Genomic DNA, 16,939 nt, shown 5'->3' with positions numbered 1-16,939 from the left:
GGACAAATGCTTCCTCTTTATACAAGCAAGCAGGTGATGGTGTGATATGAAAATGTGTGTTCCTTTGTATCTCAGCTCTACTAATCTTTGACATTGATCAATTAAACCCTACAATTAGTGTCTTAGCTTAACAACTCTGTAGGCCCATTATACTATAAAAAATATTTTGATGGTCAAAAGAGCCAGTATAAATGACTTGCTTAATAAAAGACTAAATCAAAGAAAAATATGTCTGGAACAAATACAAATACAAGTAAAGGTTTTATTTACCTGAAGATGACAGCATTAGCAGTGTGAAAGTGAAGCTTTCTATATGGGGAAAGAAAGAAAACCCACTTTTGTTCAGCTTGCTGTACGCTCTGAAGCCATTCAGAGTGTCATTGGTAGTGAGAACTGAAAGATAGTCAGATTTGAATGCTCCTCTGGCACATACTGTATTAGTTTATGAATTACACTACTGATCAGTGGCACAACTCTACGTAACTGTTGCAGCAGATTGTAGTCTGACAAATAAGCTGATAAAACTACACTTAAGCAATTTGGCAATTTTTGCCCTAGCTAATGACGTCCTCAGTGATTTCATTAAGTGTTTTGCGTTTGTGTACTTACGACGATATTCTGATCTATTCTAAAGATCTGCCAGAACATGTCTCCCTCGTACTGCAGGTGTTACAGATACTCTTCGAAAACAAGCTCTACGTGAAGGCAGAAAAGTGTGAGTTTCACGTCAGCACGGTGAGTTTCTTGGGATACGTAATCCAAGGTGGGCAGGTGAAGATGGATCCGGCTAAGATCAAGGCGGTGGCGAAGTGGCCCAGACCTGTCAACAGTAAGCAATTACAACAATTCCTAGGTTTTGCTAACTGCTATCGTCACTTTATCAGGAACTTCAGCTGTGTGGCAGCTCCTCTCTCCCGACTTACATCCACACTCTTCACCTGGACCCCTGAGGCTGACCTGGCGTTTATTCAACTCAAGCGGCAGTTCACAGCGCCCATCCTAGTGCAGCCCGACCCCACCTGCCAGTTCATTGTTGAGGTGGACACCTCTTACAAGGGGGTTGGTCCAGTTCTCTGTTCGGGAGACCGATCATAAGCCTGGCCTATCTCCAGTCTGCCAAGAGGCTCAATTCCAGGCAGGCCCGCTTGGCCCTGTTGGAACCCCTAGTTCCGGTTTACCCTCACCTACAGGCCTGGCTCTAAAAACACCAAGCCCGATGTCTTGTCCCGACAGGTCACCAGTGAGGAGTCCCCTTCGGAACCTGAGACCATACTTTCTCCTTCCTGTGTTGTGGCGGCGGTTACCTGGGAAATTGAGTCCCTGGTGAGGGAGGCTCAGCGGCACCAACCCGACACTGGTACTGGTCCTGCGGGATGTCTCTTCGTCCCTGACGCTGTACGTTCCCAGGTCCTCCAATGGAATCACACCTCCCGCTTCGCCTGTCATCCTGGAATTGACCCTGTCCTTACTCAAGCAGCATTTCTAGTGGCCCACCATGGAGGCGGATGTCCAGGCAGATGTCAAGTCCTCCCATCGTCCTCCGGCTGGATTCCTGCGCCCACTGCCTTTTCCCGGTCGTCCCTGGTCCCACATGGCCTTGGATTTTGTAACCGGTCTGCCCCCATCACAAGGTAACACAGTCATCCTCACTGTTGTTGATCGATTTTCTAAGGCCACCCACTTCATCGCTCTCCCCAAACTTCCCTCAGGCTACATTGACTGCAATTAGCAGACATGATATGTCGATGTTATGTTCTTTCACCAGAGAGGCTCAGCAATGTAAGCATAGCAAAATTTATTGGATGATAACTAAAACAGTTAGTGAGGTAGACTGAATGTTATAAATGACACTGTTGCCACACTTCATAACAGTTAAGAGTGATTTATACTTCTTCGTCGAGTCTATGCCATAGCCTACGGCGTCAGTTACCCACGTAGCCATGCATTTAATACTTGTGCATCAGTGTCTGCGTCATTCTTCAATTACACAGTCAAACGCTAGTTGGCAGTAGCACTACAGCGTCCACTGTGTCGACTGTTGCCAGCCGAGCAGGCTAACTTCCTGGTTTAGCCCTCTGCTAACGTAAGTAAGTGGCAAATTATATACATACGGTTGTTATAGATTATAGATGGATTTTCATATGATATCGACCATATGGATCACAGTCTGATAGTGAAACGAGTCATTTCACTCGGGTTGTGACGCTCAAATATATTGATCCACCGTGTTAAGCTGATGATACAAGGGGCAACTTTATGAGCAATGTTGCTGGGCAATGTTGCTGGTGGCAAGTCTGACTATGTTTTGAAAGGATAGCGGTGGTGCGGGTAGGGTGGCGGAGTGATGGGGGAAGGGGATTACAGTAGTAATCTTTACTCATTACCAGTGACGGCAACATTGCCCAGCACCATTGCTCTAATAGTTGCTCCGTGTATCATCAGCTTTACAGCCGCTGGTTTGGCCACTAGTAAAAGTTACTTCAAACAGGCTACCCCCAGGATTCTCAAAGTTAAATTTAAGACTTTTGAGACCTTTTTAATACCACCTAGGATAAAATTTAAAGCCAACTTCACTACCGTATAATGGAAAATCTGTGTGAATTTTATGCCTGAGAAAATTATTTACAGTTACCTGAATTTAATAAAAAAATTTATTATAATACTCACATTCATATTTAATACACTATAGCTTTTTGTGGTGTGTGAACTAAAACATAAATTAACCAAGGATGTCACTTTGTGTTGAAAAGTGGTGGGGACATGGGGGTTCAGATGAGGGGTGTGATGATACACTTAACTCACATGATTCACAATATTGAACCAAAAGTTGAAACATATGAACCTGCTCACTGCCTTCTGTCACAACTAGAGGTGCTCCGATCAGGATTTTTTGGGCCAATCACCGATTGCTGAAAGCAGCATCGGCCGATACCGATCACTGATCACTGGGTCTATTTGGAGCCTTTCATTTATCATGTAGCATTATACAGTATACTGTATATTTATTTAATTGGTCCTAAAAACAATGTATTAATTGTTAAAGTTAATAGATGATAAAGTATCATGAAATGATAACTGTTTATTTTATTGCCAGGAAACATGGGCAACAAATTCCACTCAATCTGTGTTAGAGACTTAAACCATAGCACCCTTTGCCTGGTTACTGTGACATCTTATAGCTTAACAAATATAGCTTTACTGTGGAATTAACTACAAAAACAGAACAAACAGCATCTTTATAAATTTACTACAACCATAAAAACTGCAACAAAAAAGGCTGTAGCCAAAATATTTAGGAGATAAAGGAGCACAGGCATCATGAGTTGATAAATGATAAACTCTGAAGTAGCCGCTTTTTGTTCTGGAAAGCTCAGGCAGGTTCTGTGGGTTTTAGGGGGGAGAGAGAGGAGCAGAGAGAGGGAGAAGGGCTACAGAGAGGAGTCAAAACTGCCTTCAATGAGATTTGAAAATAAGGAAAATTTCAATAAATAAAAATAGACTACAATGTAAATTCCATATTATACAGTCAATTGTTAATATTACATAGGCTACTATATTCATTATAATTTCATATGGTTTGCCATTAGTACGCTATAGGCCTTATATCATTTCAGTGGATTGTTTTCATTTTTAATCCTTGTGCAGGAAGCACAGTCTACATATCTTACATGCTGCCACCGACTTTACCAGAGGAGAGAATAGCAAACGGCCAGAAAGTTTTTTTTTTATTTTGATTTGATTTCATAAAGGTTAAAAATACAGGGGAATCTCAGGGAAAACGGAAGGTTGACATGAGAGGAGTAGAGAGAGGAGTGGTGTAATGCGAGGCTACATCCACACTGCTACGTTTTAAAAACGGTTTCATAACGAAACCGATCTTCTCCGTCCACAGCTGCGTTTCAGCTGCGTATCAGAGTTGATCTCTGTCTATATTAGAACGACTGAAAACACACATCTAGTGGCCGTTCAGGTAGCCTACACTGGGCATGCGCGTGCCATGTAAACATGAAGCAGATGGTCTACTCCACCGATCGATTGATCGATCGTAGCACCCTTAGTCACAACCTATTGTGTTATGGTCATAGTAAAAAGTGTTGGCTTTGAATGTGCTTATTAGTATACATCTATAGCAAACAAGGAATTTGCACCATATGATGTCAGCGGAAAGAAATTTTGTAATATAATAGGCCAAGTGACTTCATATAAGTACCATTTGATAACTTATAAACTGCCCTACCTTTGTGTTGAATATAAAACTGAAACAGAATAGTTTAAATCTTAGTTTTTTACAATTGCTAAAACACTAAACCCCAATCTCTGAACCCAATGCTCGAATCAGTCACTCTTTAGGCAAAACCTTAAACAAGTTCAGGTAGTTAATACACTGTCATCTCATCCACTCCTTTTGCAAAATTCTAAACACATTCTCACTCACTAAAACACATTGTGCACTGTGATGTACTTTGTTGCAAAATGGTATGCAGCATACACACAGCATACATGCAGCATACATGCAGCAAATGTCATCCTGTCCTGAGGTGTTCTGTGTTATATTATTTTGGCCATGCGTTCTCTGTCTTTTGATTTTGGTTTCTTACTCCTGGGCTCTGTTTCAGAAAGCAGGCTTAACAAACTCTGAGTTTATCCCCGAGCTCTGGGTTGATTGAGCCTGAGGTGGAAAACTCTGAATTTTCAGTTCCAGAACAGCTGATCAGAATACGTTCTATCAACTCTGAGTATGCTGAGCCTGATGGAAGCGCGTGTGTGGGAATGAAAAAAAAGCCATCATCAATGGAGCTCTGATACTACGATTCACCATAGCAACGGGTAAATAAAGGCAAAGCTTCCATTTTAATCAGGTGGAGCTAGAAATATGAATGCGTGCCAACGTGGACCATGATAGGCTCTAAAACGCAGGAGTGGAAGAAGGATCAGTGTGTTAACATTATTAGGCTACTATACAGCGTTGCTCATTCATCGTTTACCAGACTGGACTTTCCTTAATGAATGATAAAGTGCTACAGCCCATTACATTCATTTTAAATAGGAAGGCTATATTTATTAAGCTGTAACCCGACGGGACTAAATGCCGGTGGCAATCGGCTACCTAATTATGAAAATAGGGTAGGCTATAGATCAAATATAAGACATAGTTTACTCGTGAACCTGTGATTGTAAAGTCATAGTCACACCCAGCAGGTTAGCCTATTAATTATTTTTTGCAGTGGAAAATGTGTCTATAGGTTCAAACTGACTGTAAAGATTTAGACATCTATTTTACATTAATAAAATCTTGCTCATTTCATATTTTATTAATGCTGTCAAAACACATTCACACTATCAGCAGGTAATAATGAAAAACTCACATTTAAACCTTATTTAGGCCTGTTTATTTCAGCTGCACCACAGTCATCCTCACTCAGAAATAGTCACACTATCTCCAGTTGATAACTACGATAGGAATATTCCAATCACTGCGACTAGCCTACAATATGAAAGATTACTGTTCATTGATCAGTTTCATAGGTTACATATTAAACAGTGATTACTGCAGTAATGTAGCCCACAGTAAGTGTTTTCAACTGTCCACAGAGTCGCAGCATTGTTTCCCACACATAGGCTTCACTTGGGCGGGCCACCCAGGTAGATTATAAGCCGCCCAAGTAAGTTTTTGATTGCAGGTCTAGTGACGTTTTGCAGCGCAGGTGCATGCCTGCTGTGAACTGCATACACCGCGTGGAAGGTAATGCTCTTTTATACTGAGAAAAGAGGTCGATGCAAATTTCAGCAGGTAGCCTACAACATCCGTTTTGCAGAATTATGCATTCACTTATTAAGGTCCTTTTAGGACACTTTCACGTTGTTTGAACACGGTTAATGCCACGTTTTTGCTGAATCTTAGTAAGTGTAATAATATATTAACGATTCTTAACGTTCATAAAATATATACTGATCATTTATCACTATTGATGAACCCCGCAAAGAATAGTATAGCGTTTAAAAGCAGAACTTTGTGTCCGTCATTCCCGGACACAGAAACTTCCTGTGTCCGGGAATGACGGGCACAGGAAAGTACGCGTCCTTCAGGTCGATGGAGGAGAGCCAGTCTCCCTGGTGCACACACTCCATCACCTGTTTCACTGTTAACATGCGAAAAGGTCTCACCATAATCGCCCTGTTGAACAGTGACAGGTCCAGGATGGACCTCTCACCGCCCGTCTTCTTCCTGACCAGGAAGTAGCGGGAGTAGAACCCCTTAATAATAATAATAATAATAATAATCCTTATTTGTAGATAAAAAAAGATTATTTGTTTCAAAAACAAGTTACAAAGTGCTTTAACAAGTGTAAAGAATAATACAAAAAAAACAAGATAAGAGCATGAAAACATTGAAAAGACTAAAATACAGATTAATATAAAATTAGTAAAATACAATAAAATAAAAGGGATAAAATAAAGTCAAATAAGATCGGGAAAGGCTCTCCTATAAAAGTATGTTTTAAGAAGGGACTTCAAAGAGTTCACTGACTCAGCCGACCTGATTTCCTCGGGCAGGCTGTTCCAGAGCCTCGGGGCCCTGACAGCAAACGCTCTGTCCCCTTTAGTTTTCAGTCGAGACTCTGGAACAGACAACAGACCTCTGCCCGAGGATCTCAAGGTACGTGCTGGTGCGTATGGGACTAAAAGGTCAGAAATATAACAAGGCGAGAGGCCATGAAGAGCTTTAAAAGTGATCAATAGAATTTTAAAGTCAATGGGTCAAAAATGGGTCCTAAGACCGACCCCTGAGGCACACCATATTTAACTGGACAGAATGAGGAGACATAGTTGTTTACAGACACACAAAACTTCCTATTTGACAGGTAGGATGAAAACCATCCTAGGGCAGTACCAGAGATCCCCACCCAGTGCCTCAGTCTGTCTAACATGATGTTGTGATCAATGGATCAATGATCAAAGCAGCACTAAGGTCCAGGAGTACAAGGACTGAGCACATGCCTTCATCAGCAGACATTAAAAGGTAATTGGTGACTTTAAGCAGGGCAGTCTCAGTGCTGTGGTACTTCCAATAATCCTGAAGCTCCGCCCTCCTCTGAGCCGAGGAGGAGAGCACAGTCTCCACAATCTCGGCGAAGGAGGGAGGGGAGGAGGCGAACTGCAGCCTGTGATCCCAGGGGATCAGGCTGTCCATCCATCTGTGCATCTAGCAGGAAGTGAGCCACTCAGAGTAGCGTCTCTGAAAGCGGTGGGACCTGCTGATGAGGCTCCCTGGTGGCCCTGAAGGGAAGCCACTCTGCTGCCCTTGCCGCCGTCACGGTTCAGGTCCTCTGGATGCAGGAGGAGGGACTGCGTCGGTGATGCCGTGGTTACGCACGAGCCCGCAGCCGCGCTCTGCTGGGGGGGGCGTGCATAATGTGTGGAGCAGCGATAGGATAATTACACGCAGGGTTGTGTAGTGCTATCCTGTCTGCATGAAGTGTAATGACTGCTTCAAGGGCTCATTTGACACAGTCTGGCTTCTGTGAACCAAGGAGGAACCCCTGGACGCACAGAAGGACCGTTCCATTAATGCCGTGATTATGCACGAGCTCGCACCTGGGCACTGCCAGGGGAAACGTGCATAATGTCAACAGCATAACACACTGCCCGACAGATTTCTTCCAGAAAAATATCTGTACCGGGTGTGTATATGTTCTGTCCACACGGAGCGAAAGTCCGCTGTCGTGGGCTCATATAGTTTCTGTGGGGAGGGGTGTGTGAAGGGACCTCTGAGAGTGTACTGCTTGTTGCTTTGAGCTTCAAGCTGCAGGTTAGCCACTTGGCTAACGGCAGCTGGCTCGCACCGTGTGGGAAATGTGTGCTTGGTGTGGCTGGTTCGACTGAGACAGGCACAGACAGCATTTGTTCAACAACTTCCACAAAAAGGAGCAACAACATTTCACACAGCGTTTTTCAACCCATAGCTTACCAGTGGTCCACTCTGACCAACGAGGGTCAGCCAGCAGCAATGAAACCGATTGCTAAATGTCATTAACCACAGCTAATGTGGAGCAACGTGGGCACATGGGGTCTCCCTAGTCGGTTGATCCAGGCAGACCGCATGTGAGCGTCACGTTAGCTATCCGTTAGCTCAACGTTAGCTCCCTGTTAGCTTACCTCGCCGCGGCAACCTAGTAGCGTCGAGGCCGGCATCATCGGAGGTCAGAACGGGGGAAGCTCGGAGCCGCTCGGAGACCCGTGAATGGGAAGAGTGGAGCCATCCACTCCCGCTCTTCCGTCAACAGCAGTTCGAGGGCTTCGTCCAGAGAGCGGGTGGACTGCCACACCTCCTCGTCCTGAATGGCAAGCCATCAGCACGGCGAGGCCATTCTTCGGGGGAGAGAAGGGCGCAGAACGGTCAGTGCGAACCGAGAGTGACCGGCTGGCGTGCTCCGGTCCGAGGCACGTTCTGGCCGGCTTGCTGGAAGACATCGTTCTTCTTCTTTTCCGGCTGGAAAGTCTTTGCTCTTTAGACAGCTCAGTGCTGAAGAAAAATGGGAGCCGATGGCTGGGTCTCACCTTTGTATATATACAAGGTGTGGACGTAGGAGAGGCCCACGCTGTGGGTGGGCGTAGACTAAAATTCTCAGTGCCACGCGGAGATGTCCAAAAGGCTCCGTCAGGCTGAGCCTCAGAGCTCCGTGTAGCTGAGTGAGGCTAACAGACGGCGGACCGAATGCTAGGAGTGGCAGCCGCTAAAGATGCTTGTCAATCAAAGCGGCCACGCCCCTAATAATGCAGAACTTTAAGGCTTAATATAATTTAAACAGGTGAGTTATAAAAAAATTCACCCCCCTCACAGTTGTCATGAAGGGCAAAAATAGCAATATGCACTAAAACCATTTTTTGAACCATGCTGTAAACATGTTTTATTCTGCTGTAAAATTGGGCTTTTTAACATGGGGGTCAATGGAGAGGCTTCTGCAGCCAGCCTCAAGTGGCCACTCGATGATTTGCAGTATCTGATGCTTCCGTATTGGCTTCAGGCGGGAGACTATGGGATTAATATCCTGCCTTGATTCAAAACTGAAAATAAAGTTCTGAAAGGTTGAAACTAAGTGTTTGAAAACTCAAAATCTTACAAAAAAAGTTGTGCAAGATCGAAAAGATTTGCAAGCTTGCAAAATGTAAAACATAAAATAAAATAGTTAATTTTTTTACATTTTGCAGTTGGAGTTTTCAAACAATTAGTTTCAACCTTTCAGAACTTTATTTTCAGTTTTGAATCAAGGCAGGATATTAATCCCTTAGGAGACCGGAAGTTTGCCGCTTGACACCACTGTACAAATTTGTCCAACACAACGCTGTCGGACGCCCAGCTTCAAAAACGTTATTAGCAAGCACGTAAGGAGCCTAGCTACTAACAAGAGCTAAGTTAACGTTAGAATACAGCTGGGTTGTTGAGTTTACCACGTTGTTTATAGCTGGTGCCACAGTTACACTGTCATTATGTGGGAAACACTGGGATCACTTAACAAATCTGAGGTAAAACATTCAAAACAATTATGATAAAGTAAATATCAATTAAGTAATATTTTTTTCTGTCCCTTTTTCTCAACAAAGTAAAGTGCTTATTTGTTCATGATTCAAATGAATTTAATAAAACACTTGACACATTTGTTATACTGTTATTGAGGAAAATTATTTTGCAATAATTATCATTATTATTATATTGCCCAGCCCTGCTGGTACTACCCATTCACATGGGAGCTCACGGCTGCATGAAAGGCACCGAGCTCCTACCTGCTGCGCCGACAAAGATTAGCAAACAGGCGAGAATGGGAACAGATGAGCGCCACATAGTGCCCACCGGTACGCCAAAGAGCAAAATGTAGAAGTAACTTACTGGTATCGGTGGCCCACTACAAGCACTGCCTATTATCAAAATTGACACCATTTATCTGTGAAGCCGTAATCCACTGGTGGATTACATTCCACAAAAATGGCCTTGTTATGTTGGCAAAGGTCCAAACGATCCAATCCAGTAAAATATTTAGTCCAAAACGCATTATTATTTCAATAAATACACACGGAGTGCTATTGCGTAGCTTTATATTAGCCTAACTACAGCTAGCATGTAAACAAAAAACGCATCTACACGTTGACTTTTTGAGTGACACCTTAACTGACCCAATACAAACTTCCATGCCCTGTCCAACACCTCACCAGGAAGTGCCAGTCCCCTTTCTTTCGGTATACACCGGTCTGTTTTCCACAGACATATTTATTTATTGTCGAATACAAAACGGCTCGCGCCGGAATTCCAGCACAGCGCCAGAGAACTTTAAGCCCTGCCTTTGGAAGATGTCCACTTTTGAATAGTCTAATGCAGATGATTAACTGATGATTCATATTAACTTCCGCTAAACTTTAGAATGAATTTATACAAAAATGACAACTGTAGTGATGTCTTTACAGACTAGATGGGCAGGAATAATAATTACAGTGACCAATAACTTACTATAAACACAGACATGTGAGTATTAAGGGAGACTATAAAAATGTGAACCTATTCTTTAGCACACAGATAGCAACATATTAGTTGCATTGATTACCTTGATAAAGACCTCACTGGTCATTTTAACAGTGCAAATGTTACGGGATTGCGTGGTGTGTGGACGGAGAGGACCCAAATGCAGCACTCTGAGGGAAGGAGGTTTATTGAGGGAAAAAGGGTGAGAGGGACTGGAGTGGAGGGAGAGGAGGACGTCGGGGAAGCACAGGCACGGGGAACCAAGGAGACAGGGGGCCAGGGAGCCGGGGAACACAGGGGCAGAGGAAGCGAGGAGAGGCAGGGGAACAGGCAGGACGCCGTGAGGGAAGTCCGAGGAGGAGTGGGCCGGTGGATGAGCCCAGCCGAACGGAGGACGAGGGTGAGTGTACCTGGGAGGGAAACAGACAGAGAGACAAGGTTAGGGAAGACAGCGACAAGGCACAGGGTAAACGTGAAAAAACAAGAAACATGAAAGCCTGAACGTGGGGATGGCACCGGGTATGGAGCAACGACGATCAAGCAAGGATGGTGTGGAGAACCGGGGTTGAAATACAGGCGGTCATGAGGTGATTATTGGCAGGTGTGGCAGGCTGACGAGGTGGCTGATGGGATGCAGGTGCAAGTAGTGGGCTGGGCTCAGGAGCAGAGGGAGAGAGAGCACACAGGGGAGAAAACACAGGGAGGCAGGCAGAGAACAGAAAACCAAGGAAAAAAGCAGAAAAACTGATAAAAAGGAGAAAAAACCAGGACACTCACCGTCAGCCGGGCTGCCACCACAACAGTAAAAGCAGAATTGAGGGCTCATACACACACACATGCACAGGCCTGCCTTGTGAAAATCTCATGCATAAAATTCCAGCAACAGGTTACTGAGATTGTTGATTGCTCCCGAAATTTTAGTAACATTAAAAACTGCCTTACAGCAAAAAGCAATACATTACTGTAACATTAATTGTGTTACTTTTGTAACGCGTTACTCCCAACACTGTTTAGAGCAGACGAAAGTCACTGTCTCGATTATGAAGCTATTAAAATGCTAACTAACGTTAGCTAACAAATATATTAATCCACGTGCTAGCATTAGCTAATGCACACCAGAGCTATCCACCAAGGAAAATATTTCCAAACCCAGAGTGAGCTCTACTTTAGTTAACTTACACAATTGTGTTGTCCTGCTAACAATAATAAACTTACCAAGAAAGACGATTTTTGCTGGCAGTATCTGCGTCTGTCCTCTCCTTCTTGTACTTGCCAGGCACGCCTCTTTAGCTCTTTTCACATTTAACTTCTGCAGGGAGCTGATATTCTTCTCTTCTGTGTTCTTTTCTTATTATGTCTGTGGTGTCCACTTTCTCCAAGTCCGAGTCGGTAAAGTAAAACAAAGGAAACCTGAGAAACAAAATGACTTCTGGCCAAAAATACCTTCCCTCTCACAGACAGTTAACACCCACCCACTTTTAACCCACTAAAAGTGTAGATGTACTTCCACAAAGTACACTTAAATAGTATTTACTAAGAGTTAAATATCCAACAAAGGTTAAAGTCAAGGGCAACTGGACTTGGTTGAAGATATCTTCAACCAGGTCCAGTTGTCCTCGACTTTAACCTTCGTTGGATAACTATGACCTTGATGACTGAGAATCTTCACAGACATAAGAGTTAAATAAATATATTTTTAATAAATACACTAAAATGTTGTGAAAATGTGCTTTTATTTCAGCATATTTGTTAAAAGTTTAATAAAGTATATATTTATTACCAATTTATTCAAAGTATACTTTTGAGAAGTATGTTAAAACTCAGGAGAATATATCTTTAATATACTTGTAGTATGTTAGGAGTATGAATGTACTATAAGCATACTATGTTAATTTCTAGTACATTTTCAATGCCTTTAAGAGCAATTCTTTTTGGGCAGCGCTGGAGAATAAGTAGGTGACATGAAACCAATGCAACTATATATTTCACACCACTGACAGGGGAAACACCCCAGTCATGTCTGTGTGTTAATGGCCAGCTTCAAGCTAAAGCTAGTACAGCTTTCATTTGCATCGCTAAAGTCTGACAAACATAAGTTTTTTGTTTGTTTTGTTTGTTTTTTTTGTTTGTTTTTTTAAACCTGTCCTGCCCAGCAGCCTGGTATAGAGTATGATGACCTGGATACCATATTGTGCCAGACAGATTTTACTTTAACAAGAGAGTATTAATATACTCCTTTGTCTGTTTTATTTTTTATTTAATTATATATTGATTTGTCACCGGGCCGGACAGGGGGGCAGACACGGGGATGGGGGGGGACACAAACAGACAGCACAGAGAAAGGACAAGACCTATAAGAGAAGGGGGATGGAAGGTGGGGACAACAGGGAAAAGCAGTGGGAAACACCAATTGCAGAAAGCAACGAAACCTGCAATAGAACAGAGAGGGGGGCTTGGGGAGGAGAAAGACAACAACAAACAAAAACAAACAAAAACAAACAAATAATAAAAATAAATAATAATAATAATAATAGTAAAAGACAACTAGCCGAACAGCAGCAATAAACAGCTGACATAGTAAGACAACTAAGAGAAAAATGAAAACAAGAAACAGTCCAGCACACTAAATAAGCAACACAGCACGCCCACGAGAGCTGGAATAATAATTAATTTAAATAAGTAACTGAAAGAAAAGCATCAGGAATAATTATACCAGGGACCGCCTAAATTTGTTTGTGTCTATGTGTGAGACTGTGTGTGTCTGTGTGCACGTGGGTGAATGTGTCTGTACGTGTGTGTGTACATGTGTGTGCGCATAAGCCTGTTAAAGAATGTAGTTGTTAGTGAGAGTGGGGCGCCACGACTGTGCCACACTTACCCCAGCAACAGGTAGGCAAGAACCCCAGTAGCCAATAGGGGTGGGAGAAAGAAAAACATTTTTAAAAAATCAATCAAAAAAACAAAGACTCCCAGATGCACCGCGATGCAAACGCGGAAGACCCCGACCCAAATGCCAGTTGACAACGTAATGCAGACGGAACGACAAACTTAAGATAATTACCTGTCCAGTACAAAACAGACAACTTCAGCACCGCTTTGAAAACATCTGTCCCACATTATAGCCTTCCATATGGGAAAATCCACAACATCCGTAATTTCTGCCGTCAGCGGTTTCTATCTGTCCTGACTCCTCTGGCTTCATGGTATAACTAAAGATCCACAGACTGTCGGCTCTCGTGCTAAATAACACATATGTTACTTCTAATAAACCGGAAGACTACTCAGAGACTGTATATTATTATTATTATTATTATTATTATTATTATTCCCCCTTCTTCTTCTATGTATGTATTCAATGTAGTGATGGGCGTCTACACTGCCGGAATTATACAAGCAGAAGAAGAACACCGTGATGACGAAAGGCGCTCTGTAGCCTGTTTCTTCCTTGTCAGCTACGGTAGAAACATGACGACAAAGTACTATATAAGGTCTTTATACACCACTGAAAACATATGGTATAAACATATGGTTATGGAAATTATATTGCATTTCTGTCAATAGATCCTCAGAAATATTACACACTGAACCTTTAATATTGTCCCAATCATAATAATAATTCTCTCTCTCTCTTGTGCTAAACCATTCAATTCAACTACAACCTCTCGGTCTCTCTCTCTCCCTCTGTGGTGCTTATAATTTACTTATAATTGCTGGACCATTTCAGACTCCCCTATCATCTGTTACTCTCAGACCCAAACCCATTTGTTCCTACATGCAAAATACCTAAATCTCTAAAAATCCTATTAGTAAACAGTGCACTTGCTGGGGACTATTTTCAGCAGCAGATTTGGTGCTGTAGTGGTAGCATTTACTGCAGCAGGAAAGTGTATGTGGGGATTTACTCAAAATAAACCACCATTTTCATCATAATGAAGGAACATGACTGATGAAGATGGAGCTCTCTCAGAGGAAGAAGTTACAGTATTTTAGGATTTGGCTACACAGGTAATATTTGTGTCACGGTTTTGTGTGGTGGAAGAGGTTGGTGGACCCAAATGCAAGACACTGAGCAGAGCAGGTACAGTTCAAAACGTTTATTGTGGCAAACAAAAGGCAAGCACACTTACTGGCAGAGTGGCTGTGTTCAATGAATCCAAAGAATAAATAATCCAAACAAAACAGGTAATCCAGCAGGTACAGATCGAAGAACAGGTAGGGCATGAGACGAGACAAAGCACAAAGCTACACATGACAAAGCAACATCAAGCTACAATGACCGGACAAAGAGTGAGGGTAACAAGCAAACATATATACACAGGGTTAACGAGCTGGGAGGGGATACACAGGTTAGAGACATGAGACTAAGGAGACACAGGCAGAGAGACAGCAGGGGAAAACAGAAAGACAAGCATGCAGAGTGCTTCAGGAGTAACAGACAGAATACAGGTTACTGAACACTAAACACAGACATTAACTAAGACACAGAACTAAAATACATGACAGGAAACAGACTGAAAGACCAACAATACAGATAGGCTACAAACAAACCCAGGGACAACACACTGAAGCTAACAGGTTGCAAAAAGGCCAAGAATCAAACAACAAAAACAAAGAGGCCAACTAGAACAGGACAAACAGGCAAACCGAATAATAAGCTTATTGAGGACAGAGCAGACTAAAGCAGAATGATCAAAATCAGATTAAAAAATGAAACTGGCAGAGAACATAAATTGACACCTAGCAGACAGTCAGAACCCAAGCACGGTGGTACGGAAACTGATACATCAGACAGGAACAGAACTGAACAAGAACTAAGACAGGCACCGAAATATCAACAGGACAGATCAGACCAGAACAACCACACAGAACAAGCACAAGACAGAAGAACATAGAAGAACACCCCACAAGACACAAACAGACAGGACCAGATCAACTCCACAAGACACAAACAGACACAACTAAATCAAAATGCAAACATACACCAAGAAGACTGGATACAAGACAACAGACAGACAGGGCTGAAACCCAAAACCCAACAGACTATATAACAGATCAATAAGTAAACTCACAGAGAACTAAACTCAACAGAACAGATGACAGGACTAAAATGCAGATACAAAACCAAAACCTCAGAATCAAGAACCAAAACCCATCACCATATCACCAGACTTATCTTTTAATGACTCTGCAGTATTTGTAACAGGAAAAAAATTTTTTAAGCTGCTCTAATTCCTGCAATTTTTGCTCTTCAAACAATAAATGTTCAGGAATGTCTGCCTTTTCTCAAAACATAAACTTCAAACAAACAGGGATTATACATTTTGAGCTATGAAATTTTTTGGTCAACACAGACACACAATTTGTAACTGCTTTAATTACTTTAAACTCCTAATATAAACATTGTGTACACACATATTTCAAGTCACCTTGTTCAACTGATCCAGCCTGCTGCTGCTGCTGCTGCTGCTCACAGTGTGAAATTGCAAGTGATAAATCTATATGAACATGCCTGTTGCGCTGTGCCTCCTTCCTCTCCACTCTTAACATAATTTCTGCCGTCCTTCTTCCCACAGAGATTCGTGAGGTTTTCAAAGTATTTGACCGAGATGGGAATGGCTTCATCTCAAAGCAGGAGCTGGGGATGGCCATGCGCTCACTGGGCTACATGCCCAATGAAGTGGAGCTGGAGGTTATCATCCAAAGACTTGATATAGATGGTAGGGTCCTCTGTCTCACTCTCTCTCTCTTGGTCAGCAATTCGAAAGAACACAGGCTGTTGCTTATAATCCAACACATGAGCTACACAGTGACATGTTTGTATTTCTGTCATCAGGTGATGGTCAAGTTGGCTTTGAAGAATTTGTCACATTGCTTGGTCCAAAACTCTCCTCTGCTGGGATGCCTGATAAGTTCCACGGAGCAGACTTTGATTCAATGTTTTGGAAGGTATACATTGTCATCTGTATCATCAGTCAGGTCTAATCAAGCCTATACTTTTCCTTCTATCGTGTTCATTAATCCATTCTCTGTCCTTCTGGCTTTTCTGTTGTTTTGTGATAAAGAGCCATCTGTTTCAATTAAAATTACAATACAACACTTACCGATGTAATTTAAACAGCTAATTCTAGCATTATTGTGCATTATTTATTATATTCCTTCTCTGTGTTTTCTCTAACAAGTTAATTCCTTGACCTTCAAATGGCCTTGATGCACCACTCTCATAATTTCCATACGTCACATGCAGTGTCTTCATTCCTTGCATTATTTTGTATAATCAAATACATTAGATCACTGTCTGATTTAAATGAAAATGTCTATTGTTTTGAATTAGCCCACTGGATATTCTCATAGCTCCTAACATTCATAGCCAGGAGCTTCCCTGTGCTACCACTATTTATTGCTGAACTACAGCTTATCTGTGTCACT

The 16,939-nt window shown here is 42.4% G+C and overlaps 1 protein-coding gene across 1 annotated transcript; it reads left to right on the top strand.

Annotated features, from left to right (window-relative positions):
• The first annotated feature begins 9,761 nt into the window (after window positions 1-9,761).
• Window positions 9,762-16,495, top strand: LOC119914984 (calcium-binding protein 7-like). Its single transcript, XM_038734528.1, has 3 exons — window positions 9,762-9,852; window positions 16,087-16,230; window positions 16,347-16,495. The coding sequence occupies exons 1-3, from the start codon at window positions 9,762-9,764 to the stop codon at window positions 16,493-16,495; spliced, it is 384 nt and encodes a 127-aa protein (XP_038590456.1).
• Window positions 16,496-16,939: the final 444 nt, after the last annotated feature.

Source organism: Micropterus salmoides, unplaced genomic scaffold (genome assembly GCF_014851395.1).
Source record: "Micropterus salmoides isolate LMB-PRFRI ecotype aquatic unplaced genomic scaffold, ASM1485139v1 Ms_hic_scaffold_20, whole genome shotgun sequence".
Lineage (NCBI taxonomy): Eukaryota > Metazoa > Chordata > Actinopteri > Centrarchiformes > Centrarchidae > Micropterus > Micropterus salmoides.
The sequence above is the reverse complement of the archived record's forward strand: the minus strand, read 5'-3'. Positions and strand labels throughout refer to the sequence as shown.